At 45.0% G+C, this 27,098-nt stretch overlaps 1 protein-coding gene across 8 annotated transcripts in view; it reads right to left on the minus strand.

The window, feature by feature from the left end:
- NRXN3 (neurexin 3) overlaps positions 1 to 27,098 on the minus strand; it is a 1,474,839-nt gene that overhangs the window by 1,422,079 nt on the left and 25,662 nt on the right. For 5 of the 8 annotated variants that reach the window (XM_028123318.2, XM_028123231.2, XM_088025019.1 and 2 more), the window contains exons 2-3: positions 21,643 to 21,660; positions 4,124 to 4,153 (exon numbers count right to left, since the gene is read on the minus strand). In XM_028123318.2, coding sequence (XP_027979119.1) covers positions 4,124 to 4,153; positions 21,643 to 21,660 — 48 coding nt within the window. Of the gene's footprint in view, positions 1 to 1,575; positions 1,588 to 4,123; positions 4,154 to 21,642; positions 21,661 to 27,098 lie in introns of all 8 variants that reach the window. The other 3 variants (XM_028123468.2, XM_028123395.2, XM_088025018.1) reach the window with 1 other exon arrangement.

Genomic DNA, 27,098 nt, shown 5'->3' on the forward strand with positions numbered 1-27,098 from the left:
TGCAAAGCGGCAGGCTGGAACTTGAGACAGGTCCGGGCCAGGGAAGGAGTTGGGAGGCACATCCATGGAAGGCATCCTCAGATCCAAGACAGGCAGTATGAGCAGAGGTTAGGGGCCCAGATTCTGGGTTTTATTTCCACTTAGTAGCCAACTGACAAAGGCTATTTAGCTCTCTGAGCCTTGTTCTATTTATCCATAAAGCCACAGTAACACCATCACCTACGTCATACAACAGGTGTGGGGATTAAGGGCAATAAAGCATATAAAGCACAGGGCACAGTTGCTGGTACATAGGACAAGCTCAGAGGTAGTGGCAATAGCCAGAGAAAGAAAAGAAGGTATTTCTGAGAATGAGCCCACCTGTGATGAGTGTAAAAAGAATAGGCAATCAGCTGACTCCAAAGGGGAAAGGACCAAACTGCTTCCAAGGTAACCACACATAACTCCAAAAATCCAGAAAAGCATAAAACTCAAAAGCGAGATGGCCCGTTCACAGACCCGTGTCAAATCAGCATGTTCAATAATGTGTCAGCCCCTTCTTCAACATCCTCATGCCAAAACTCGCATTGCCTATCCGTGTGATGTGCCAGGCTTTGCAGCACAGAGCTCCACGGAGACAGGGCTGGAGAGTGAGGAGGGAAGAGGGGAGAGCCGGATGCAGATACGTATTTATAATTTATCAGTTAACCTCTCTCTTCACTGCTGCACAGTGAATCCGGCTTGAGCTGTGAGCCAGGTTCTCAGGCTTGGGTCTCTGACGGCTTTGATTGCAATAGAGGAGTGAGCTGTGCTCTCCCCAAAGGTGTGAAGCTGAAAACCCCTTCAGAGCACTGGAGCAAGCCCACCCACTCAGCACCTCTCCTTTTCCTTGCCTACCTGGCAAAAGGTTGACTTCGAAAACGAAAATCCAGGGTTACCTCTCTCCACGTTCTCCTTCCGATCGAATGCATTGTCATTCCCGTGTCCTCCCACAGCCCCGGTCCTACCCTTTTTAGCCCATCACCCCCAGCCAGAACATCTCCACTCCCCCAAATGCAGGAAACAAAGATAAAACAGCAATACATGCGTATCCCCCAAATTTCACATTGCATTTCAAGCAATTCACCAATCTTCTCCCTTTTCTTATCATCCTTCCCTCACAGATGTTGGCCCCAATTCCAGATGTCCTCAAGGAATAGAAACAGTGGTACACCATTTCACATCTCCCCTGTTACTGCCATACTCTGACTTGGAGAGAATCTCAGACTGTCCCACGTTGAAGTAAAATAGTTCTGCATAACTAAACTTTCAGAGTCCCCCGCTCCTGCTAGAAATAGCACGCCATAATGGATAAGTCCCAGCCTGGATTCAGAGGGAGGCAGGCCAACTCGGAATGATCCCCAACCACCGAACATGAAGTGCACTGAAGGGAAATGATAGCTCTGGCTTTTTATTTATTTATTTTTTTAGTCGTTGTTAAAAGCACTCAGTTATAGTCTGGACTGTATTCATCAGAATCGACAATTCCCCTTGGAGACATGAATATTTCAGAAGGCAGATTGATAGTTATAATGAGAAAAATAAAATCATCTCTACCTTTACTTCTACCTACAGAAATGAAGTGGAAGGTCCAATTAAGTAGAGGAAGCATGGTGTCCACCATGGAGGCGGTGAAAGAAAGAGAGAGAGAGAGGGAGAAAGAGCAGGGAGAGGAAAACATCAGCACACTGTAGACACACAAAGAAATGTAACATACGCCACAAAAACCCACAACAGTAAAGGCAACAGCACTGTAGTATCTTGAGAGAGCAGCCCAAGACAAATGCACAATGTGAAGCCTAATCACCAGCTGTCCCCACCAGCTTCATGTTTAAGCTTTTCCCATTTGTTTCTTCCCAGGCCCGTCCTTAGAAACATGACCAAGTCTGCATGCAAAAGCACTGCATAGCCACATGTATGTGAAACTGCACACACTTCACCGATGTAAACTTGGTTTGGAAAAGTCTCAAAGCAACCAAGTTCTCCGGTATTTTCCCAATGGCGACCAAGAGTGTCACATACATGTACAAGTGGTGCACACGCAACCCAGGTATTTCTAGATGTATTTTTCAGGCATCAGAAACCAATTCTGGAGATTCAGTGGGAACCAGACAGAAATCTCTCTTCCGTGGTGAAGGAATAGGAGAAGGAAAGCAGTAGAGGTGGGAAGCAGAGTTGGTTTCTTGGGCAATCATCACAGGGCAAGAATAGAGAAGGGAGTGGGACGTGGGGGAACACGTGAGAGGTGGGTGATGCAGTCAAAGACCTTCGTAAAAACAGATTAAACTGCAAGTTGCAACTTAAAAACTTAGAGGCACTGACCACCCAGAAGAATTCTGCATCCTTTCTTGAAAACCTAATGAGGAATTCCCAGTATGTCATTGTTTCATTGCTTAAGGACTCTGTTTCTAGAAAGTTCTTGACTTAGCCCAGAGCATGCATACATGGGTGTGTGTGAATTCTCTACTCGGGTACACATCAACGCTGAGGGCCAAGAGAAGCTGAGGAGGGGGTGGGAGAGTGGGGGTGGTACACAATACAGATTCTCCACATGTTGTTTGGACCGATGGGAAGGAGCCCTTCAAAATACCTGAGCTGTATCTCTGCAGGGTTACCTGCTGAAAACAGTCAAACCCCCAAGGGCTTCGTAGTTACCTGCTGTCAGCAGATAACTTCCCCCACCCTCAGACAAGAATAACGAGGCTTCATCCCAGTCTTTTCCAGAGCGCCATCTAACACTGGCAAACTCACCCGACCTCCTGCCTCCGACTCTTTTTTGACGCTTACTCTATACCAGACCGTATCTTCAATGAAAGTCTCAAGTCCACATCGTGGATCTTGGCTCACGTCTGGGGGATTCAATTCTACGGGGAAGGTATGCTTCGTCCCTACACTGTCCTACCGAGTCAGGATGTCCTCAACTGCCCACCTCCACAGCTCCCTGGACATCATAAGCACACTTCTCTCAGCCCTGGGTGGTTTCTTGATCTGAACATACTCCCCTTTATGGCAACACTGTCTGATAGGTCCAGTGTAAGGGAACAGGGAAGGGGAGCGACCCTTCAGGATTGCCCCGCCCTCCTCAAAAGATCAAGAAAAACCAGGAAACATAGATGGACCCTGCCTTGCCCTTTTCTTTGGTCCTCCAAAAGAGGTACCAAAGTCCCGTGTGTTTTTTGAAAAGAAACAGACAAGAGAAATTAAAATACAAGCTTTGGGTGTCAGGGCAAGGCAGGTAGACCAATCTTGCAATCATCTCAAGGCTCGGAAGAAACACAATAGTAGCAATTGAACAGTGAAGGAAAAGACAATTTTAAGTAGTCTCAGTTCTCGAATCCTGATTTAGGCTGATGATGTGGAAAATTTTTATTTAGGAGAAAAAGGCTTCATTCACAGCCCACCCTGTGCTTAGCTGAGCTGAATTTCCTGCACAGCTCATTCCCTGCATATTTGAATATTTTAGGTTGCAGATGCTGAATTTACAGATCTTTATATGCAGTTTTCTTCAGGGTGTATAATGAGTTAGAATCCTGCCACGAAGACATTAGCATGTTCTTTCGGTGGTTTTTGCTTTTATATAAAACTAAAAACAGTCAAACCCCCAAGGGCTTCCTTTGACCGTGTGGGGCTGAAAGTCATTACGATGGGCAGTGGGACGGAGGGGAAGACAAAAAAACAAACCTTTACTCAGAGTGACATTCAGGGAGAAGCCCAGCTCCTCTCCCCCAACCACGTGAGGCCCCAGCATGGGGCCCGGGGAGGAGCAGGAGGAAGTTAACTGCTCTGTTGCTCAGAAATTAGCTTCATTCACCCCCATTATCAATGCCGTCATGCCTTGTTTCATGCTTTTCTCTTGGAGGCAGCCCAGCAGGGCCAGCGCCCGGGATGACAAATGGTGGTGCAAAATGGACAAGCCAAGAGGATGATGGGGACAGGAAACCAAGATGCATCGGGAAAGGTACCCCCCCACCCCAGGGTGGCCCTGCTGCAGGAAGGCCAGGCAGCAGATGGGCTGCCAGCGACAGTGAGGCTCTGAGCGACCAGCCAGAGGCACAAAGGCAAGCAATTCAGGGCAGCTGCAGCGCCACAAGCATGAAGCACCTACCTTGTTCGCTCATCATGAGGTGGGAGAGGCCTTGAGGAAGGAAAAGAGGGGGGACAGGGGTGAGGAGGGGAAGGGGAAGGAAAAAAGAAAGAAGACACAGTTAAAATTCCCAACGCAATGCAATTGTCTCTTAGTTGTCAAGTGCAAGGAGGAGTGGCAGGGCCTTTGCACATACTCAGGAGCATGCAAACGAGGCTAAGAAGCCAGGCGGCACAGAGGCGGGCCTCCAGTTGAAGGACAGCCTTCTGTTTGCTGGGCTGCTCTGGGCCTCATCATGAGAGCCTTCCTCTCTCCACACTGTTCCACGCAATGCTTAGGATTTGAAATAAAGTTATTAAAGATGAGGTCCCTCGGGAAGGAGACTCAAGAGGCTGGGCCGAGCATGTTTCCTTCTTTCTTTCAAATGGCTTTTTACAGTAATACATGGTCACTGTAGCAACTTTGGAAAATTCAGGAACGAAAAAAGAAAAATCTGTTGTAATCCACCATCCAGAGGTTCCTGCCCAATTTTATTTTCTAGATACTGTATTCTCTTCTCCAAAAATGGAGTCATGCTGGACATACTAAATGAGTTCCTGCTTGCAAGGGTTCCTCAGACAACCTGAAACTACGTCCCCTCTTACCTTTGGCTTAGCCCAGGGACAACCACCACCCCTGCCCTCCATTGCTTCCCCACCACCATTTTGTTTTAGAAGGTCGCTCACCTTTGATGAGGGAGGCCCAGCCCAGCACTGAATGGGTTAAAGAAGGTACACAAAGTCCCAACAAACAGCACAACCTCTGGCTCTGTTCTTAAGGAAATCAAACAAGGCTATTAAGAGCTCATTAATTCAGAGGAAGCATAAGCTCTGATAAATCTATTAAAAGAAAAGATTTCCAACCAGTAACCCACAGCATCAGTTTGCTCTCCCATTGCTTTTATTATTACTGGAGATATCTGACAAACTCCAGATCACCCCAGAGAACCTTTACCCAGAGTGAAATTCAGGGATATACAGGATTAATAAAGGAGAAAAATCTCTGAAGTATAGAAATCCCCAAATGTTTTTGGAGATTACTAGAGATTTAGAAAAGTAATCAGAGGCGAAATATGGGTCAAGCAACTGACTTTTAAAAAGATCAATGAGATATTAAATACATAGATATATGTGCCATGAATGTTGTGGAATCTAGTTTTTAAACAAATTTCATTAAACTATAATCACATTTTAAATGTACATTTCTGGCATTTGTTTCTTGAGGCCCCAGATTAATACTCACGGAGGAATGGAATCATGCCAAAGTAAGTCATTCTCTTGATTTTAGTTTAAAAAATAATTTTTGGCCTTTTTGGGGAAAAAAATAATAGGGAGAGAGAACAAAGGGTCCTACCTTTGGCTAGGAGAAACCTCGGCAGAAGTCACTATTCCTAAAATGCCTGGTATTTCTGGACCAAGCCAGAGCCTTCGGCGTCCAGATCCAGAGCACTAAAGGGGAGAGCCTGGGGCGGCAGGTAGGGCACATGGAAGGGTGACTAATACACAGGAGGGTCATAAGAATTAAGAGATGAGAATAAGAAGATCCAAGGAGATACCCTAAGAGTAAAAGAAGGGGTTAGAAACGAAAAGAAACATACCCCTGAAACAAATAATATATGTTAATATAAATAAATAAGTAGGAAAGAAAATAATACTGTATTCAAGTTGCTAAGAAAGGACAGTTTAAATGTTCTCACCACAAAAAAGAAATGGTGATTATATGACCAGATGGAGGTGGGTAACTAATGTTATGGTGGTAATCATTCTGCAGTATTTAAATGTATGAAACCAACATCTTGTACACCTTAAACTTACACCATGTTATACACCAATTCTATCTACATACAGCTGGGGGGACGGGGAGTTTACATTTTTTTTTTTTCAAATTCAAAAATGAAAGGACAAACATTTCACACTTACAATGAAAGATGTTTAACAGCTCAGAGAAGAAGTAGAAGAGAAGTGGTATAGTCTTTTCTTTTTTTGACTCAGAGATTACAAAAAATGTGCTGAATGAAGAGTAAACAGGACAATTGGCATAAGGGGTACTGGAGCTCTGGAGAAGGCGCTACAGGTGGGCCCCATCTATGTGCTGCATGTGTTTCTTTAAAGCAGCATTTCCCAAAGTGTATTTCACTGACCACCTACATCAACCACCTGGGGATGCCTATTAAGAAGATCCTGGGCCCCAACCAAGGAATCTAATAAATTAGAATCTTGGGGAGGAGTATGGGGAAAGATCTGAATTTTAAGCAAGTTACCCAAGTGATTCCCATGCTCACTAGAACTTGAGTGGCATATAAATCAAATTTTGGTAAATTAAATTGTGTGATGAATGCACTAAGAGGAATTGGATATTTAATGGAACCCGGCAGTGGATCCTTTTGTAAAAGAAGGAATTCTTTTAAAATGCAAATAACCCACCACCTGTGTTTTTTAAATTCAAATATATACTTAGGCTTTATTAAGCTACATATGTAGTTGCAGTATTGCAACTCGAATCTTCATATTCTTCAACTTATGAAAGTCTTAAATAGAAATGTCAGGCCAAGAATGCAGATCTGGGATACTGATGTTAAAACTGGTTTGGCAGGCAATGAAGTAAAACGGACAAGAAACCGGATGATGGAAGGGAGAAACTGTGCAACCATGATATGGTTTAAGTTTTGCTTTTGGAGAAGGAAATTCTATTCCACTTTCAAGAGCTTTTACATCAGTATCTTCTCACGTACAAATCTATCCTCAAAGCTTGCAGAATTAAGAGCTGGAACGCAAGAATTCCACAGTGTCTAGTTCTATTCTGAAATTGTTTCTGTCCCCTTCTATCCCCAGACACTCCTACCTGCTGTTAAAAATTTCAGGCCCTTCCTTCCAAATGAATGGCAGAACCAACAACCAACCAACCAACTGATTCAAGCGACCTACTATATGCAAAGACTGGATAAGGTAGTGGAGATACAGACAAGTATGGTAGATGGTCACTAACCTCTAGGAGTTTGGAGTCTAAGTGGGAAGATGTTATGTGTTTATATTTACATAAACATGCATATGATATATATTACTGATACCTGACAGTGAAGTATAGAGGTTAAGATCAAGGACTTCAGAGCCAGATTTGAATCTTAGCTTTGTTACTTTCTAGCTTGTGACCCTCAACATCTCTGTGCCTTGATTTCCCTATCTGCAAAATTTGGATAATAACAATGCCAAATTCATAGGTTGTTTTGAGGATTAAATAAGTGAATATACATAAAACTGGGCCTGCACATGATAAGGGCTTTATAAGGATTATTATTATTTTTTATTATGCTATAAAAATACACTGATGTGTGAGGCCACAACTAGCACAACAGCAAGCACCAAATGACACAGAGTTGGTGCTCAGTAGCTGTTTGGTGACTGAATGAGGAATGAATGAATGGGTCATTACTACATGTCAAATGATGAAATCAGACAATAAAGACCACAGGCCTGTGAGGAGGGCCCTGGATTTACAGGAAAGGTTTTTGGAGCAAAGGGAGATTTGAAATAGATCTTGGAAGATGGTTTAGGATTTAGAGAGATGGAGGACACTCAGGTAACACCGCCAGCTCCCAGGACCACAGAATAAATTTGTAAGGACTTTCCAGTTCAGCTTTTCAGAAGCACCAAGGACACTGCCAGGCACATGGTAGGCATGTAATACATGCCATTCAAATAATAACAAACGCATGTAAACAGTTCATATAAGGAAGAAATGAAAGGTGATCTTAAGGATGAGAGTAGGAACCATTGCATGAAGGCCTTGAATTTCAAGGCTAAGGAAAATGGACTTGATCTTACAGCTGGTGGGACACAGTGAGGGTTCATGGGCAGGGGGAATGATCCAGGGAAAATGATGTTGAGGAAGATTGCTTTGGCAATGGTGTGGACAGGACAGATGAGAAGAAAAAGAGACAAAGGCGGAAAGATCAGTCAGAGGCAGAGGGCATAGATTAGAATCGTGGTAGTGGGGAGAAAAAGGAAGAGGGGATCCAAGAGGCTTTGGGGGACCGATGAGACGCTTCAGAGGAGGAGTGGATGGGAGGCTGAGTGAACACTGTCAGAAATAGGAAGGTGGGGTGGGGTGGGGTCGGGTGGGAGATGAATCGGGGGTGAGGGCAATGATGAGTTCTGTTTTAGGCATAATGAGTTGAGGAAACAGAAGAATCACTCAAGCAAAAATGTCTAAGATGTGTTCTAAAATGTAGGACTAACGTCTGCGAGAAAGTCAGGACAAATATTAGGGTATATCACCGCCCCTTCGTGGAAGAAGCTAAGTCAATGAATCCTCCAAGAAAAAGGGGCTAGAGTACTGAGTCTTAATCTGGGCGAGATGGGAGGGGTATTAAGGTATCTTGGAGGTTCTTTCTTTTTTCCCCCAACATAGTCAACATTAAAATAAAATTTTACATTCAAAAAAGAAAAAGGAACTATATAGCTTTCAAATATAGATACAGAAAATAATGCTCAAAAAATCTTAACTGAGAAGGGTATAATTAGTAAGGGAAAAAAAGGAATCTATGTTGGGTGTGTGTTATCGGTGCGGTTGTTGAGGAAGGGGGAGAAAGGAAGATCGGCCTTCTCACTGACCTCAGAAACAGAGGGTCAGCTGCAGCCCTCTGGGCTACACAGTTGGCCCTGGGACTAGCAACTGGCTGGGTTTGGAGTTTGGCATTTATTCTGGTGTGATGTTCAAGAGAAGACATGGCCTGGAACAGGGACTCAGGGAGGCAAAAGGGACAACATCTTTCACAACAATCTCACCATGGGCTCTGGATTTGAATAGATCCTCAACTCACACTCAGAAGCCAGCTCTATAAAAGTTCACCTAGTGGAGGGTAGGGAATAGGAAATGGGCTTGGATGAGCCTTTCACAGGAAGGATATTGAGAATTGCCAACACTGAATTCCTATGGAACTACAATGCCTTTAAAAAAAATTACCAAAAATTTGAAAGCAAGTGAAGTGTCTCCTATCTAGATGTCACACCCTGAAAGAGCGCTACCCTAGCTGGATCCAGGGACCATTCTGGATCCCAACAAGATGTCTGATATGTATACACCCTTCCCCTCACCCTCTCTAGTGCTATATTCCACCCTTCTTGTGCCTACCTATCTCTGTGCACAAGTTCTCAGGGTAGATGTAAGAACAAGAAGAGGAAAAGATCACCAGTAGGTAAGACATTCAAAATTGAAACTGCCTTAGAACAGACTGCAAATCATATGTAAATTATATGCAAAATATACGTATGGCCCTCTAAACTCTGCTACATCCTTTGGGAAAATCCCCATGGAGATAGCAGCTTTTGCAGCTTGGGAGAATGGAAATGGCTACGAAAGGAAAGTCATTTGTAAGCGGCTGTGGCCATCATGAAGCCTGTCATGAGAATGACTGATACAGAAAATAGAAACCATTTACTGAAACAGGCAAGAGGAAGATGCAGTATTCAGGAACCAGGCCAGAAGTTGAAGGCCTTCCTAATTTAAGCTAATACCGTTTCCCCCTCAAACCTATAATCCCACCCACCTCAGATGGTTTTCAATCCACCCTACCTTCCTTCATTCTGCCTGAGTAAGTGGGGAAAGTATTTCAAGGGAAGAAGGAAGTCATTCATGGGGTTAAAAAGAAAAAAAAAAGATTCAGGGGGGAAAGAAAGCAGGTTATCTCTGCCAAGACTTTTCTTTCATTCACTTTCAGGGTAACTTTTATCCCAGTATAAAATCCACAATATATCATCTCTTTTTCCATACTGAAGTAGAGAAATTAAATGTCACTAATTGCTACAAGTGCCAAGTTATAATGCTGAATTCTTACGAAGCCACAGGACTTTCTAAAAGAGTAATTACATAGAATCGAAAGGTAATAGAAACATTCATCGATATTTCCAGAGGAACTAAGGAGACTGTGAAGGTGGTAGGGGGTGGGGCCCAATGAAGAGAAGCCAGTGATTGTGACGACTATAAGGTGACTGGGAATTTGGGAAAGAAAGGAGAAAGAAGAAACACACATGTTAACGTTTTAAGCACTTAAAAGAGAGGAAATTTGGTGAACCTGTGAAAAAGAATTATGACGGCAGCTAATATTTGTTGACAATTTACTACAGACAAGGCATGGCTGTGTGTCATCTCATTAAATATAACTCTATAGGAAAGGCCAGTTGCTATGATTTTGACTTTACAGGTAAGGAAACCAAGGCCTAGAACCAAAGTCACACTAATTAACGAGGGGTGAAGTGAGGATTCTAAGCCAGCAGATGGACTCTCCAGACTGTGATGATAACCCTAACACTAGCTGCCCTACCTCCTTCAGTGCTGGTGGAGAAAGGAGGAGACATGTCTTGGAGAATTCAGAAGCAGAAAATAGTGCCTGGATACTAATTCAACTTCATTTATAATTCTGGTCCAGCATGATATAAGGAGCACTGTGGGGAGCCACCATCTCCCTCTTCCCAAGCCCTATCCCAAGATTCTACTAAAACATGAAACTTTTCCTTTTGGGGCATTTCTTAGGGTTATTAAGCCATCTCCCCTCATTAAAATGCAAATCTGAACATGAGACACATTCAGGCTCCCCAGCCATTGACACTGTTCTGGATGTGAGGTCATCAGAAAGCCAAATTAAGATCTTCCTTCAAAGACAGGGACAGCATAGGGACTTGTGAGTGCAGGAAGGACAGAGACATGAGGTCACAGGTTGAGGAAGTCTGCCACTGTGGATAGGAGAAAGGACTCAGGAGACAGGGTAGGACAGGGGAGAGGAATATTTAAAGGGAAGAGGTGGGTCTGAAAGAAACCTCCACCTACTTCCACAACGGTGCCCAAGACCAGCCCTTCCCTGGACAATTCCCTGACCTTCATCATGGACTTCAGTGTCCTCGTTCTATCAGGGGTTCACTAGTAGCTTATATCAGAACTTAGGCCTGCTCAACATTTTGATGAGTGACCTGGCTAAAAACGTTCACTGGCATGTGTCTGGATGTTGTGATGAACTTAAGTTGAAAAGAAGAGCTAATTTGTTAGATATCAAAATTAGGGTCCGAAAGGATATGAACAGGCAAAAGTGAGATTGAATCTTAAGGCATTTAGGCACAATCCCCCACTTCCCCCCAAAATAAAAAGAAGACAATTGTCCTACCTCTTCTCAACACGGAATGTACCAAACCTAGGGTTTTGGTTCAGAAAATGGTGCCATACACTAGAAGGGACATTAACAAGTTAGAATGTGTCCAAAGGAGAAGACTCAGAATGGTCAGGGGTCAGAAAGCATGTCACATACAGAATGGCTGCAGGAACTGCTACATACAACCCAAACTAGAACAAGCTAGAAAAGGACATGAGAGGTGCCTTCAAAGTATTTTTTAAAGTTGAACATGCAAGATAAGGGAGCAAGCACATTTGGCCAGATGGCCAGCAAGCACACTCGGCCAGAGGGTCGAGTAATAGGGGAAGCCTCATTTGCCAGAAATGCGATAGAAGAGAGTCAGAGTGGGGTTTCTGGAGATAACTACCAAAAATCCATTCCAATTCAAAGACACTATGCCTTTATGAACCAAGATGATCTCCAACGAGGCCAAGTAACTGTTGGGTTCAATCATATCAAACTGATAGTTGACTGCTTTTGGCCTATAAAAATGACTATTTTTTTGAAGATTTTATTTATTTGAGATAGAGTGAGTGAAAGAGAGAGCACAAGCTGGGGGAGGAGCAGGCAGAGGGAGAAGCAGGCTCTCTACTGAGCAGGGAGCCCGACTCGGGGCTCGATTCCACGACTCCGAGATCATGACCTGAGCTGAAGGCAGACGCTCAACTGATTGAGCCACCCAGGTGCCCCAAAAATGACTATTTTAAATGGCTCAGATACTCTGAGATCACCACCCAGAATCAAAAAGGTAGAGACTAAACAAAGCTTCAATCAATCACCTAACAGCAATCATGAGCTGATACCTGGGACATGTTTCTGGCTTTTCTATGAGCCCGAACAGTACTGGGGATGAACTGAATAGTTGGACTGATGACAAAGAGAGCCTGTGGCTAACTCTCCAAGGCAGATGCCACGCAGGTCCCACCTTCTGGATTTGCCCTTCCATGACGCCACCATGTGCCATTCTCACCACTAAGCCCTTTGTAGGATATAACTGTACTAGCCCACTCACTGTTTGCCTCTAGACCAACTTTGTTCTTACAGTCTGGTGGCTGGACTGAACAGAAACTATTTCTTCCCGTGTCACCCATGAATCACCAATAGCCTCTGTATGGTATAACCATGGGGTAGAGGAAAATATGCAGCACCTTCCCAATCTATTCCATCTCTTCAGGGGGGAAGGTGGGTTGGGGTTGCCTCATGCATGAATATGATGGAAAGAAGAGAAATGGAGGCAGTCATGCTTATCACCCTAAGGGTTAAAGGATCAGTGACTGTGGCTTTTAGAAAAGACCCTTCCCAAAGGAGAAGTTCTTTCACTCCAACTGTCATGAACTTTTCTAAAATTGCTCTTTATTCATAAATGACATGAAGCTGGAAGGGACAGCTGATGTGCTAGATGAAAGAACCTTACCCTAACAGATCATGGTGTGCTGGATTTTAAAAATCCAGGGCTGAATTGAATAAAATCAAAGAATGATCCCAACTATGTCATATAAGCCAATGCACAGTGCAGGAAGGGGAGAGAAATGGTTTAGCAGGAGGGCACACAAGATAGTCAAGATTTTCAATGTCTTTAAGTTCAACTTTATGCTATAGTCATTAAAAAAATAAGCAAAGGTATTTGGTGCCACCATTAATAGATGTAGGAAGTCTAGAAAAGGGGAAGAGTGGGATCACTCTATAATGAGCTGGTTGGGACATGCCCATAATACTGTTTGTGGTGTGGGCATGCTTCTTTGGAAAGGATGCAAAAAAAAAAAAAAAAAGGAGGGGGGGGTCATTTTTCAGAAAACAATGACCTGGATGAAAGAACTTAAAACCGTTGTATGAGAATGCCCAAGGAAACTGGAGATGTTTTGGCCTTTAGAAAAAAAATCCTTAAAGACAAAAAGCTCTGTCTTCAAACACTGGGAGTGTAATTAGATCTATTCTGTGTGTCTCCAAGGGCTGGAAGCAATACAGGTGGTAAAAGCTAGAGTGAGCCAGAATAAGGAAGGCTTTGGAACATTCAGTGCTCTTTAGAACAGGATGGAACAGCAAAAGGAGCAATGAGCTGCTCGGCACTGTAGGGGTTCAAGCCAAGTCTGAATGAACTCTTACAGAAGAGATTCAAAAATTAGTTGCACAGAGAGCCTTGACAACCTTTTGGATCTTTTCCATCCCTGAAATGCTGTTTCTAACAATAAAGTTTTATGAGCACATACAATGTGGCAGGTAGTGGGAATGCAGGCGTGGATAAATCTCTTTTCTCAAAAAGTAAGACACCCCATGTCCTTCAAAAGCCCCCAGTGGCCCGTGAAGGGGCTTGTGGGGGACAGTACACAACTGACTCTAATGTATTATGATGATGGCTCTACAAGGCCCATCACCTAAGGTGTCACTGGAGCTCGAAGGGGGAATCATTCCTTCCATCTCTCCTTCCACCTGCCCTCCCCCCGCGACTTCCCGCCTTCCCTTAATGTTTATAAGGTAGAAAACAGTGCTTAACGCTGGAGCTTTAAGTCCCTTTACATTCCAGATCACTTTCTTTAAAACAGTGGTTCTCAAACTTTGGTCGTATCGGAATCACCGGGAGGAAATGTCTTACTTTAATGAAGCTGGGTCTCCTTTATTAGTTCTCCAAGTGATTTTGATACTTACCAAACTTTGCAAACCACTACTCTAAAGCCTCCAAAACCTAAATTCAAATCCCAGCTCTACCTCTCACTAGCCAGGGGATTTTGAGCAAGTTAACTCTTCCATGACTCCTTTCTGTAAAATATCTTCTCAGGATCACTGTGACAATCATGTGCAACCATGTATGAACAGCACTTAGCACAGCTCATGGAACACAGAAAGGGCTTGAAAGGATGTAGTCATTGCTCTCATTATTCAGAAGACTGGTATATCTGGGCCTTCTCTCTGCCCCGCCTCCCACTTCTCGCCAACGCCAATTTTCCAACAAACTGGCGGCATTAGCAGACCACCCTCCCAGTGCAGCCTCAGATGCTTCCCTCCTTGGTCACAGTCATCTAAGTTGCCCCACAGGGGACCCATGTCCTCAACTCTCAACTGTATTCCACCTCTCAACCCCTTCTGAGATCTAGCCCCACAAACTGACGAGCTTAGCCCAGGTCCTTACCAGACCTTGCTAGGGTAAGTCTACAGACTGGGAGGGTCTCCGAGGCTACCATAACCAAGCTGTGTGACTTAACTGAGTTATATGGAAGTTCTCTGGCCTCAGCTTCCCACCTGTACAAGGAGGGAATTGGTCCAGAAGAGTATTCTCAATGGCATTTTGAGGATACAAATGTTTGAATGAGACTCTCCCACACAGTACAATGCATTTAGCATGCATTGCTTCTTCTTAATGCCACCAATGCCCATTCATCATTGGAGCAATAAATATACACTGCACACATTTGGCAGGATCAGGGGTGAGGGCAGTACTATCCCACTGAGATTAGAGACTATTTCTAATGTTTTTCCAGCTCTAACTCTGGCCTTCCTTGTAGTCCAGAACTGAGAAACAAACTGAGACTGAAACCAGCACCCCAGTGGGTCAGCCTTGCCAGGACAGTAAAGGACATGATTTTAAAATATTCTAGAAAAAGGCACCAAGGCCCAGTGGTCTGCTTCCTTGAGTTAGCTACAGCTGGAGGCAGGCTGGGAAGCAGCTCCCTACTAACACTTATTCATCAAGAAGAGCTACAGCAGCCAAGGGGGTCTTCCCAGAACCTCGTGGGCAACTGGCTGGAAGCTGATCACTGTTAGCCCAGCCAAGGGCCCCCTTCCAGTCCAATTACACACAGCCATGATGGATTCCCTACTGCCTGCATTCTCCACCGACCCAAGCCCAAGATGGGCACTGAATAAAATTCGATTACCTTGTGTCTCAGGGTGAACCCATGTACAAAAAGCAGACATTTTTTTCAGATAAGTGAGGAGTAAAACTAAGAGCTGAGTTCCAAGCACTGTTTATTCATTGAGCCAGTATTTATTATCCCATTCCTACGATATATTGCCACTGTTCTGGGCCCAGAGCACAGAAATAGTGAACAGGAGTGTATGTACCTTTGTGGAATGTACACTCTGCTGGAACTCGCCATGAATCATCTCCAGGGCCAGACATACCAGGGTTTGCATCCTGCTCTGCCACTTTTTACTGGGTAGAACTGGTGAGTTGGCATCCCTGAGCCTCAATTTGTTCATGGATGAAATGGGTCTAACAATGAAATCTACCTCTTGAGGATGTCAAAAGAATTAAATGATGCATGCAAAAACAGTATTTTAGCGCCTGGCTCAAAATACAAGCTCAATGAATGTCGGGTGTTTTCCCTAATAAATAAGGGAGAAAAGCAAATGGGACTATTGCTCAAAAGAAGAAGAAGGAAAAAACAAAATATATTACAGTTACCACTGGAGTTAGGAGCTGTAAGTCTTTGGTAAAGAAGGCATTTTCCTGATTGCTGTTCCCTGAGGTATCTCAGTTGGAGGCCTAATCATAGATCCTCAGAATAAAAGAAGCCTGAGAGGCCATCTGATTCAATCCCTTCACATTAAAGAAAAGAAGCCTAAGGCCCAGGAGAGGTTTCATGACTTACCCAAGGCCACACAACCCCCAGGGAAAGTAGCAGAGCCAGCAGGAGGCAGAATAACAGAGCAGAAATCCCAGGTGTGTGTTTCAATCCTGGTACCTACCATACCTGCTTCTGACCTTGGGCAAAGGATCTAATGTCTTGGAGCCCCAGGTTCTTCATCCATGATGGGTGCCTGGCATACAGTGGGACCTCTGTAAATATGGGTCCCCTTGCCTCCCCCCGCTCTTTGGGGTTCCTCAGCCTCATTTCACAGCAGTGGTGGACAGGATCTAAGTCTGAAGGACCTCTTCACTAAAGGCATAAAGATCAGGACAGATGGGAGAGAATGGGTGACAAGGGGAGCCTAGCAGGTGTCTTTTGAGGGGCTCTCCAGCACTGGGAGCATGCCTCTGAACAGTGTGGGAGACCAAGACAGGCAAACAAGTATCTTTTGTTTTAAACTTCTCTGAGATCATCTTGACTTGTGAAGTGAAAACTTGTGGAAAGGATCAAAGGAGCTAATTTAGGACACTAGCTAATCTATACATGACTTACTATGTGCCAGGCCTTGTCCTAAAGACTTGACACGCATGAGCTCACTTAATCTTCACAAGAGCCCCGTGAGGTAGGTACATACTCTCCCCATTTTACAGACGAGTAAAGTAGGGCCCACAAAGGGAAGGTAACTTAAACAGCACATACTGTTCATACTGGGAGAAAGCCAGGATGTCAACCCAGGCATCTGGCTCCAAGTCTGTGCTCTAACCCAGGGGTGGCAAACTTTTTCTGTAAAGGGCCAGATGGTAAGTCTCCCAGGCTTTGCACCCCACACAGCTATTCCACTCCGCCTTCACAAAGCAGCCAGACACAAAACAGAAATGAGGAAGCGTGCCTGTGTTCTGATAAAACTTTATGAACAATGACATCGGAATTTCATAAAATATGTGCATCACAAATTATTCTCTTGACTGCTTCCAACTATTTATAACGTGAAAAGCCATCTGTAGCTCAAAGGCCGTATGGAAGCAGGCACGGGCTGGAGTTAGCCCCCAAGCAGTAGTTCAGGGAACCCTGTGCTATCCTGAGTTACTCTGCCTCACTCTGTAAACTCTTCTGTGGAAAGTGCCGGAACAGTGATGGTCACAGACTCAGTGGCCAGGAAGCGTTCATTCCTTTTCCCTTCCCTAATCCCGGTCACCCTCCCAACCCCTGTCAACCCAGAAAAGGGCCACGTTGTACCGTGTGCCCAGGCGAAGAGGCAAGGAATGGGGCATTCGTGTGGTGGACCATGCCTTCCTCAGTAGACACAGCCCCGGCTGGCCCCAAAGACGAGGAGAAGCTGAACACTTTAGGTCAGTGGGCCTTCAAGCGTTAATGTGTGTACACCTGGACGTCTCAGTAAAAAGCAGATTCTGACTCAGCAGGTCTGGGGTGAGGCCTGAGATTCTGCTTTTCTAGCAGATTCTGACTCAGCAGGTCTGGGGTGAGGCCTGAGATTCTCCTGCGCGAGGCCAGTGCTGAGGATCTGGGGCCCGTCTCTGAGCAGTAACTTCTAGGGCAAACCCTTTGTGTCCATCACACAAGTCAGACACAAGAGTGCTGCGTCCTGACTTCGGGTTCAGAACAGCGTCCCTCAGGCTGGACTCCCCAGAGACAGGGGCAGGGTTGAGGATCAATAATCAGGTCTGCTCTCCCCGGAGAGCCCTGAGATGACTTAAACTGAAGGGGGAGAACACCGAGGGCAGAGATCAAGAGCGGACAGAGGGAGGCTCCAGCAAAGGCCGCCAGTTGCTTCGGGCGACAGCACGCCGGGGCCTCCTCTGGGCCCTGGCAGACAGCAGCCCCTCCTCCTGCGCCTGCCAAGGCTCTGATGGACCGAAGCAAGAGGCCTATTTCCTCATCGGGCCTCTGAATAACTAGGGCACTTCTACAAGGTCACAGTTATTCATTTAAATTCCAGCTCTAATCAGCAGGCAGAGCGTGAGAAATTACCCCTTCTGAGGAGAGAGACTGTCATTGGTGCACCATAAGCAGCCCCTCGTGGCTGGAGGGAAAGGTGCTGGGGGAAGGGAAGAGAGGGGTCTTACACCCACAGGCCCCAGCACTGTTCCCTGACTCCTAGATCCTTCCTCTACGCTGCCCTCTTCCTCACCTCCAAAGGACTTGTTCTCCCCTTGGCAGAGAGTTCCGGAACACACAGGAAGAGGGAGAGGGCTGGGGGCACGGCATGGTACAGAGGGGGCTGGGACTGCCCACTCCTGAACCCCCAGGCAGCACAGGGAGCCCAGTGACTAACCCAAATGAGCCAGGGGCATGGGATAAGTGCCTGACGGGTCTCCTGCAGGCCACAAATGGGTTATCTGGCCTTGGAGATGTCCCTGCCCCTCCCTGGGGCCTCAGTTTCCTCCTCTGAAAAGTAAAATAGTTGTCCTCTTTGGACAGGATACCCTTTGAGCTCCAATATGTCTCAGGACCCTACAAACGCACAATGTCCTGGTATTTGTTCCCACATTTTCTGCTCAATAAATATTTTGAGGCCCTACTATGTGCCCTGCACAGAAAGTTAGGAATGCAGACACAGAGAAGCAGCACCCCTGGCCCACAGCTCTGTCTTGGAAATGCCAGGGTTTCAAAGATAAAGAGCACAGGCTTTGGAGGCAGACAGATGTGAGATCCCGGTCTTGTATTAGCAGCCGGAGACCGTGGGCAGTTGCCGGCCCTCTCTGAGGCTTCTCTTGTCTGACAGAGGACAGTAACACCTGCCCAGGAGGGTGGATGTGAAGAGTTAAATCAGAGCTGAGTGTCCCTCACCTCCTTCAGATCAGCACAGCACAAATGCCTGATGCCTCTCTATTATCCTAAACCTCCCTCCTAAAGACAAGGAGGAGGGGCTGTGGATCTTCCCACATGGAAGCCCAGGAAGGTATTACCTGCCGCTTTTCTTCTGGGTGTTTCCAGGACAGTCTCTGCGCCCCCAGCCCATGGCCTGGACCTTGGGGAAGGCGCTGCCAACAGTGTCTTCCAGTACGGTTATTTCTCACCCGTACCCTCAGCATGTAAAATTAATCAGTCGTCCCTCACAGTCTGCCCGCGGCCCCTGGGTAAACAGTTACATTAGCTCATAAAATCCCCGATTTGTCTTCCTGTGGGGAAGGGGAAAAAAATCAGAGAACCACTAAAGGCGTCTTGTTTCAGAGCCACAACACGAATGGCTCCCCTCGGCCTGGCCGGCGGCTCAGAGGGGCTGACCTCAGCCTGGGCCAGGCAGCTCGGGCGGCCTCCCGCTCTGTCCGGGGCCACAAGGAGAGGTTCTGAACTAGTGATCCGCTTCAGGCTCAGGAGGTACAAAAAAGCAAGGGATTGGGGTGGGGAGTTACCGGATTGGCAATCAGCTCTTGACACCTCAAGGGCAGCACAAAGAGTGCCAGATTTGGAATCAGGCTGGAATCCCCTCTTGGCCCAGCTCCTCGATGGCTGGGTGACCCCCACACATCACTTAACCTCCTGGCCTCAACTTCCTCAGAAGAAAAATGGGGCTCAGTGGACATACCTCAGAGCGTTTTTAAGAGACTAAGATGAGAGATTGGCTGTGGAATTGGAATGGGGCTGCACAGGGCTAGTTACAGTTGCTGTTATGTGAGGGAGGGTCACCCACTGACCTCCACCCCTCTGGAAAGACAGACAGGAGCCTGTGTGTCTGCTGCGTTTCACTCTGCCATACTATTTCATCCAGGACCAATGGGCACCTTTTCAAGAATTACAAAAAGGCGCTCCCCTACTTTGGTCAGAGGCAGCCCCATGGTTGCAGGCTTGGCAAGAGGAATGCAGGCTGGATTTCAGCCCCTCATTCCCTCAGCCGGAGGCCCTGCTCAGGGCACAACACACACAAGCCAACATGGGGACCCTGGGTCACATCTTTGACAGGAACCAGGAGGAGGAGGGGTTGAGTCAAGTGGTACTTTTACAAACAAAGCTTAAGGTGTTGTGCTTACTACCTCACCACCCTAAGGTGTTCCAGAAAACATCATCTTAACAGAGGCCTGAGTATCCTCTATAAATTAGCTTTTAACAGTTTCATTTTTCTCCTCAGTGCTCCTCACCCACCCTCTCATACAATACATGTAATATGTACATATATATAATATGTGTGATATGTGTGTGTATATATACAGTTCTTTAGTTGTCTTCCCTCAAGTAGAATAAAAATGAGGACAGGGATTGTCTTCTGTTTTGTCCACTGTTTTATCCCTAGTGCCTACAACACTGCCTGGTACACAGTAGGTTCTCAATAAATATTTGCTGAATAAAATATTATTAAATAGAAAATTAATTTAATGGAATCAGTCTTCCTAGGAAATTCTGTCCTATGCATTGGTTCAAACACCATTTATTTTCAAAGGTAGGGTGTGGACAGAAGAAAACAAAAACAGGGAAACCCTGTGTATTAGCTGGTGATAACTGTATTATTCTTTTATGTTATATAATATGCCATATAGATCAATGGTCAGAAACCCTACTTAAGTCCAGTTGATTCTTTTAGATAGTCAAAAAAAAAAAGGATAAATTCATTTGGAAAGAGGACTGCTAATAACGAAAACATCATATTATCACTAAAAATTAGACAATAGTTTCATTAAGAAATGTTTACAAGACCTTCAGTTGCTGAGAATTTGCAGTGATGGAATTTTCAGCATGTTCCAATGGAGTGTGCATGGGCTTTGGAATCCCAGAGTCCTAAGTTCAAATCCCAGTGCTACCGCTGATGAGCCCTATGACTTGGGGCAAATGGCTCAACCTCCTGGCCCTCAATCTCCATTATTTTAAAATGGATATAACAATACCTACGCCTTGTATTGATATTATAAGAATTTAATGTTAAAACGACTAAACAAGAAAATGTATGTGAAATAGTTAAGAATGATGATATTCCCTTCTCATTTGGCAGGGTTAATTACTCTTCTTAACTCAAAATTCTATCCAGTTTAGAAAAGTCTCCAAATCATTCTAAGTCATCTGACACTTCTTATCCATATATGGTTGTATCCTCTCATATGAGCCTGTGTGTGTATGTGTACATATGTGTGTGTCTGCACACACAGACACACACACAGTGCTTACAATTAGAACTCTGGATGAGTATGCATTTTAACAAGAGAAATGCACAATTAGCATAAGAATAGTTCTTCCATTTGTTCATTGACAAAAACCATTCCTCTTTTTTTTTTTTTGTTAATACAGTGAGCATGTATTAGTTACATAACCATTTAAAAATTGCTAATTTCATTGTAGGGTGGGGAGAAAGCCATTTCTTAGAATAAAAAAAAAAAAAGAAGATTTCTTTCACCCACATATTTTCCATGCTAAGTATGTCCTATCTTCAACTTTCAACCACATGAAGCTATAGAAGATAAGTAGATTTATGTACGATAAGGCAAAAAGGCTCATTAAATTGGAGAATTTATATCTTAAGAATATCTTTTAAAAATATTTCCAAAAATGCTCATTTTCCACTTCTTTGATTCACCCAGAAATATTAATCCAAAGGAAGTGACTATGTAAGCAGGGGAACCACATTCCTTTGGTTTTAAAATGGTTTTCAAAACCAATATGAACACATCAATTCAAGGCATTTCTTCTCAACCCAAAGCAATGAAAATGCAATGTACTTAGATCTCTGTTCTGTTTAGAGTCCCTAGAAAAAGGTCTCACTCAGAATCAAACCATGCACAATCTGGCAGAGGGGAAATTTCCACGGCAGCTGTGCAAACACAGAGACTCACCTGGACCTTGACTGACATCTGTGGCAGCATTTTCGAAGAGAGGCCAAGGCAGAGGAGAGAAAGGGGGAGAAAAAGGAAGAAGAGTGTTAGAAGCACACACACACACGCCCTTGCATGACTATCACGCTCATGCAAGACCCCAAAGTTACTCAGCTTCTGAGCACTTAGTTCTACCTTCACCCAAAAACCACCCATGCAAGCCGAGGGACCAAGCTCCCTTTCCACTGTGCATGTAGCAAGAGAGGTGAGCGTCACATCTGTCCGGAAAAACATCATCCTGGAATCAGATAGGGCTCTGAAGAGCCAAGCAGACTGGAATCCTGCAAGAATATTGGTTAAAATATTCTGGTTGATTTCTGCATAACACCACCCAAGCAAATCCTCCTCGCCTTCAGACACAGAACACTGGACATGATGTCAAGCAAGATTCCCCACAGAGAGAAAAAATAATAAACCACTTCCTTGAGGAACAAAGAAAAAGAGGCATGAGAATTAAGAGCAAGTTGCAGCATTATTTCCCATATAGGACTGAAGGACAGAAGGTAACAAAACATTTATAATCCCCTCCCTCTCCAGTATTCCCAGTGACCATCCTTCATCACAGACAGCCGTGTGTATGCAGGAGATTGTGTGTGAGTAGATAATTTTTGATACAAATTGAAATCCCAACTCCCCCTTTAATTTTTCTCCTTGCTCTTCACCTCATCATTAATGACAGGAATTGCCATCTGAAATCACATTTGACAACTACAAATAAACATCCAGCCCTAGGAAGGTTGACATTTGAATTAAGCCAATGAACTTTCAAAAAATGAAGAACAGTTCACTCCCATCATCTTCATGAACACAATCTCCTCCTACCCTCAAAAGTAAGGTAGAATCCTGCTGAGAAGCCAAGTCAAGAGCGAGCTAGAACTTTGTCAAAACCTCTAGACCCAACCTGAAAGGATATACCTCACCTGAGGAGATGGAACAGGGGGCTGCTTCAGGAAACCACTGGCCATCCCAGCAATCCTGGGTGACTCACTTAGAATCATGGAATGGTAGACCAGGGATACCCACAGACATCATCTAGCTTAATTCATTTTTGGTTAAGATGGGGAATGAAAGAGTTTGAGAGGCTTGCCCAAGGTCACACACTTAGTTCAGGTACAGAGACTAAATAAGACACTAGACCTCTTGAATCCCACCCAATTCAACATTTATTCAATGGAATCCCAGTCCCTCAGAGGCATATGGAACCCAAATTCAGTTTGTAGGCTAAAGTGAGCAACCTCAAGCCATGGGGGAGATCAACCTAGCTACCCTGTGAGCGAGTCATAGTTTTGTCTACTGTGCCTCTAATTTGCTGCAATCAGATTTGTAAAGTTTTGGCAAGATCCGTAGGAACTGGAACTCATGCCCCAGGAAAATCCAGGCGCTGACCTAACAGAGCTGTGCCCCCACATCCAGGAGGGGCAAACCCACAGCAACAGCTAAGCATTTCTCCAGCCCACGCCCTGTATTCCCTAGAAGCTATATCTGCCCAAAGAGACTTCTAGAGAGCCCTGAATCATTCCTCAGCCACACCCCCTTTCAGATTTTCTGGTGAGTTGTTAGATTCAGGGGTAGAGTGGCAGGAAGAAGAAAAGTGGCAAAATAGAAGAGGTGGGAAGGGAAAACATTCTGTATAAATAACTAAGCAGGGCAATTAACTGTGACTGATGGATTGCCTAGAATAGTGGTCGTTAAAACACCCCTTCATTAAACAGGATATCAAACTATTTACATGTGGTGGAGTTCAGTGGTGGGACTTTCAACACTGTTATTCATGGAAACATGCTCCTTGGAGGCACCAACACCCAAGGGAGGCAGGATACCTTGGAACTCCCAAGTTCTTTTGATACTAAGTTGCCCATTTGAACATTGTGTTTCGAATGTTAAACTCTGGAGACAGACAGATCTGGGTTCAAGTCCCTGCCTACTGAATGGCTGTGGTTGGTCAATCACTGAACTTCTGAGGTGTTTTCCTCAGCTATACAAGGGGAAGAGAACAGAACCTCCCTCATGGCACTGTTATGAGATTAAATACTTGCAAAGCATTTAACTCAGTACAAGGCAAACACTGCATAAATGTTAGCTGTGCTGATTGTTACCATCTTGAATTACCACAGACAGAACTACCAAAAAATGGTGACCAGGAGGCTCCCTGGAAACACCAAGAGCCTACAGGAATTAGGGCTTTGTGTATGTGTGTGTGTGTGATTTCAGTTCAACTCTTCTACTTATGAATGAAAGTGTCTGATCCAGCCCTCCCCTCTCTGGGGACTTTTTCCTCCCTTCTCCTCCTCAGGGGGAAGTGGGGCAAGGAGGAGTTAAAAGGTTGTAGGAGAGAAGGAACAGGGGTCCAAAAAAATTCCATTCCTTCCTGAAGCTTTAATTGGCCTTAGTTCTAGCCCTGAGCATAAAACATACAGCATCGCTTCTTGCCAAAGAGGAGCAACAGGAACACCAAGAAAAACCTCCTTCAGTGAGGGGTCAGGGTCCAAGCTCGGTTTCTAGTAACGTCACTGAGCTGGAGGCAGTTCTGAGCATTGTGTCCAATGTGAAATAGAGACACACAATGTCACCTGGCCCCCGTCCCAAGAAGCAGTGAGTAACCTGAATCTCCACGTTCAATTCTGACCAACAGAATGAAATGGCAAAGGCTGATGGGGGCGGGGGGAAATCAGAAGCTCAACCATATCCATCCATTATACTGTCTGTCCATCCCTTACCCCTTCTTTGTGTAACAAGTCCCAGCTGTCTTTTGGGGCACCCCTTTCCCATCCTTAATCCATGTGGCTTGGTAGAGATGACCCCACCTTAGCTCCTAGTATAGCCATGTGAGCCAGGCCAGGTCATAGGAATTGGCACAGAGAGGGAGATCCACAGCTGGATTGCCAGGATTCAGGCTCTGGGTCTACAGGCTACGTAGACCTTGGGTCGGTTACTGAATCTTTCTGTGCTTCAGTTTTATCATCTGTAAAATGGGTATGATAATAGTTCCTATCTCCTAGGGTGGTTGTTAAGAGCTTGGAACAGTACCTACATTTAGAAAGCCCTCAATGTTAGCTAGTAATTTTACTGCCTTCATATATGAGAGGACAGGGGTATTAAAAGTCTTTCCTGTGGTCACACAGCAAGGAAGGCTGACCTAGGATGCAACTTCGGATGTTTCCGAGTCCATGCCTTGCTGCTGTCCCACATCCAAGGCGACCATCCCCAGAGCTCCCTCTGTCTGTGCTTACGAATGGTCTTCAGCCTGGAGTCTGTGTCTGGGGGAACAGCACTGGGCCCCCGGACTGGTCAGAGGAAAGATAAATATGTAAATGTGTGTAAGTATATCAATCTTTAATGGAGAAAAATGGGGGCAAATTGCAGAAGAAAAGGCAGTTGACAACCAGATAAGATTGATCCAGGAGAGGTAGCATCCTCACCCATACAAGCACTTCCTCTGCACCCCCCCCCCCACTGTTTTATTTTCTCACACTGCTGGGCCTGTAGTTTTCCAGAGCACCACTGCATTTAAATCTATATTCTATTTTCTCTCCTAGAAAATAGGTCAGACCCAAGACAGAGTTCACCAGGTGGGGTCCCAAAAGGTTTGGCTGGGCCTCGCCTCCAGGAGGCTGGCTGTGCAGCCTGCCCCACACTCCCCAGAGCTTATCCAGGGGCATGGGCTGTGTGTGTGGAAGTAGTGACTAGGGGGATCTCAGACTCCTCCCTTGTGAAATTATGTAGTCCAAATGAAGGGTAAGTCGGGAGGGCTCCCTTGGTTGAGCTCTCTTCTATAAACACAACAGCAGCAGATGGAGGGTCCCTCCTTTTTTCCCATGGTTAGAAGAACCAGAGCTCCCCATGTTTCCTTTTGAACTTTAAAGTAAGTGTGCTGATCTTAATGCACTTGTGGCTGAGGTTATTGTCGAATACAGGATAAGCATCTGTGAAGGTGAGACTGTCCTAATTTACTTCCCTGGTTGTGATGCTGAAGACAGTAGGTGAAGGATGGCAGCCGTGGTCAAATCCTTCCTCTCCTGAGTTGCTCCCCCAATCCCTGCTTTGAGCATGGCATTCCTAACAGAGGTAGCCCTAGATTGGGCCAGAATTTGTTTTCATCACAGATTTTTTTCCACAAAGATCAGCATGAGTGCCAGAGCTAGGGGCACAGAAGAGGGAAGGTGCAAGGTCATGACAGCCAGTCCTCAGCCTACCCCCCAACCCCCCCCCACCCCCCGCCATCACAATAGAAGTAACTAACACTAACTGAGCAGGTCCTGCCTGCAGCCTATGCATGTGCCAGCCCCTGGACTGAATGGTCTTCATCAGGCATATATAAGACTGTTTCTCGTTTTCTTTAGGTATCGGCTCAAATATTACTTCCTCAGAAAGACCTTCCTTAACCACCTTCTCTAAAACAGACTACACATGACTGCATAATAGATTATACATGATGGCACCTTCTCTGCTACTTACCCTGCTTTTCCTTCCTCATGGCACTAATCACGGTTTGACACCACAGGATGGGTCTCTGCTTTTATTTATAACTCCCTTTAAATACAAGCTTCATGACAGCAGTCTTTTCTGTTTCATTCACTGCTTGTATCTCCAGTGTCTAACCTGGGTTTGGTCTACAGTAGGTGCTCAGCAATATGTATTGAATGGTTAGTAGATCATCTTAATTGATAGTGGTATCTGCATTTACACACAAGAAAAGTAAGGCTCAGAGAAATTAAGACACATGCCTATGGACAGAGGGACAGAGCTGGTACTGGACTCTGAATCTGTCTTAATACCCTACTAAATTGAGAGCAACTGTTTTCTCCTGTGCTGCCCTCATGATCAGGTAGGTTGTCCCCATGTTGTAACAAAGACAAAACCTGGCAGCACTAGAGAAAAGCAGTTGATTTCCTGGTAATTCTGGTAAAATTCCCTGGGAAGGCTGTCACTAGTTTAGCTTAGGTCATGTGTCTGTTCCTGAGCCAATTACTATATCCAACATCACATGTCAGAGGGTAAATGTAGGGATAATATGGGATAATGTCTATATATCCCTGACACAAAACACTACTAACTCATAATAAAGTTCACATTTATCGAATATTCTCTGGGCTGGTGCTAAGTGCTTTATATATCTCATCTTATTCAATTCTCACCAAAACTGTAACGGGTAGGAACGTTATTCATCCTGTTTTACAGATATGGAAACTAAGACCCAGAGAGGAGGCTCTATTTTATTAATATCTCCCATACTCAGAGTAGCATAACCAACAAGGGTCAAGCTATATTTCTGAATGAAAGAGCAAACCAGGACAGGTACCATCTGACCCATCAAGCTACAAATTAGGGATAGGAATATAGGGCATCTCACAAAAGTGACAAAAAGGCACAGCCAAGGGCAGAGGGAAGGGGTCAAATGCAATATGACCATAGGCCTG

The sequence above is a fragment of the Eumetopias jubatus genome, unplaced genomic scaffold, assembly GCF_037043125.1.
Source record: "Eumetopias jubatus isolate StellerSeaLion01/CBP00866 unplaced genomic scaffold, mEumJub1_p1.0 scaffold_7, whole genome shotgun sequence".
Taxonomy (NCBI): Eukaryota; Metazoa; Chordata; class Mammalia; order Carnivora; family Otariidae; genus Eumetopias; species Eumetopias jubatus.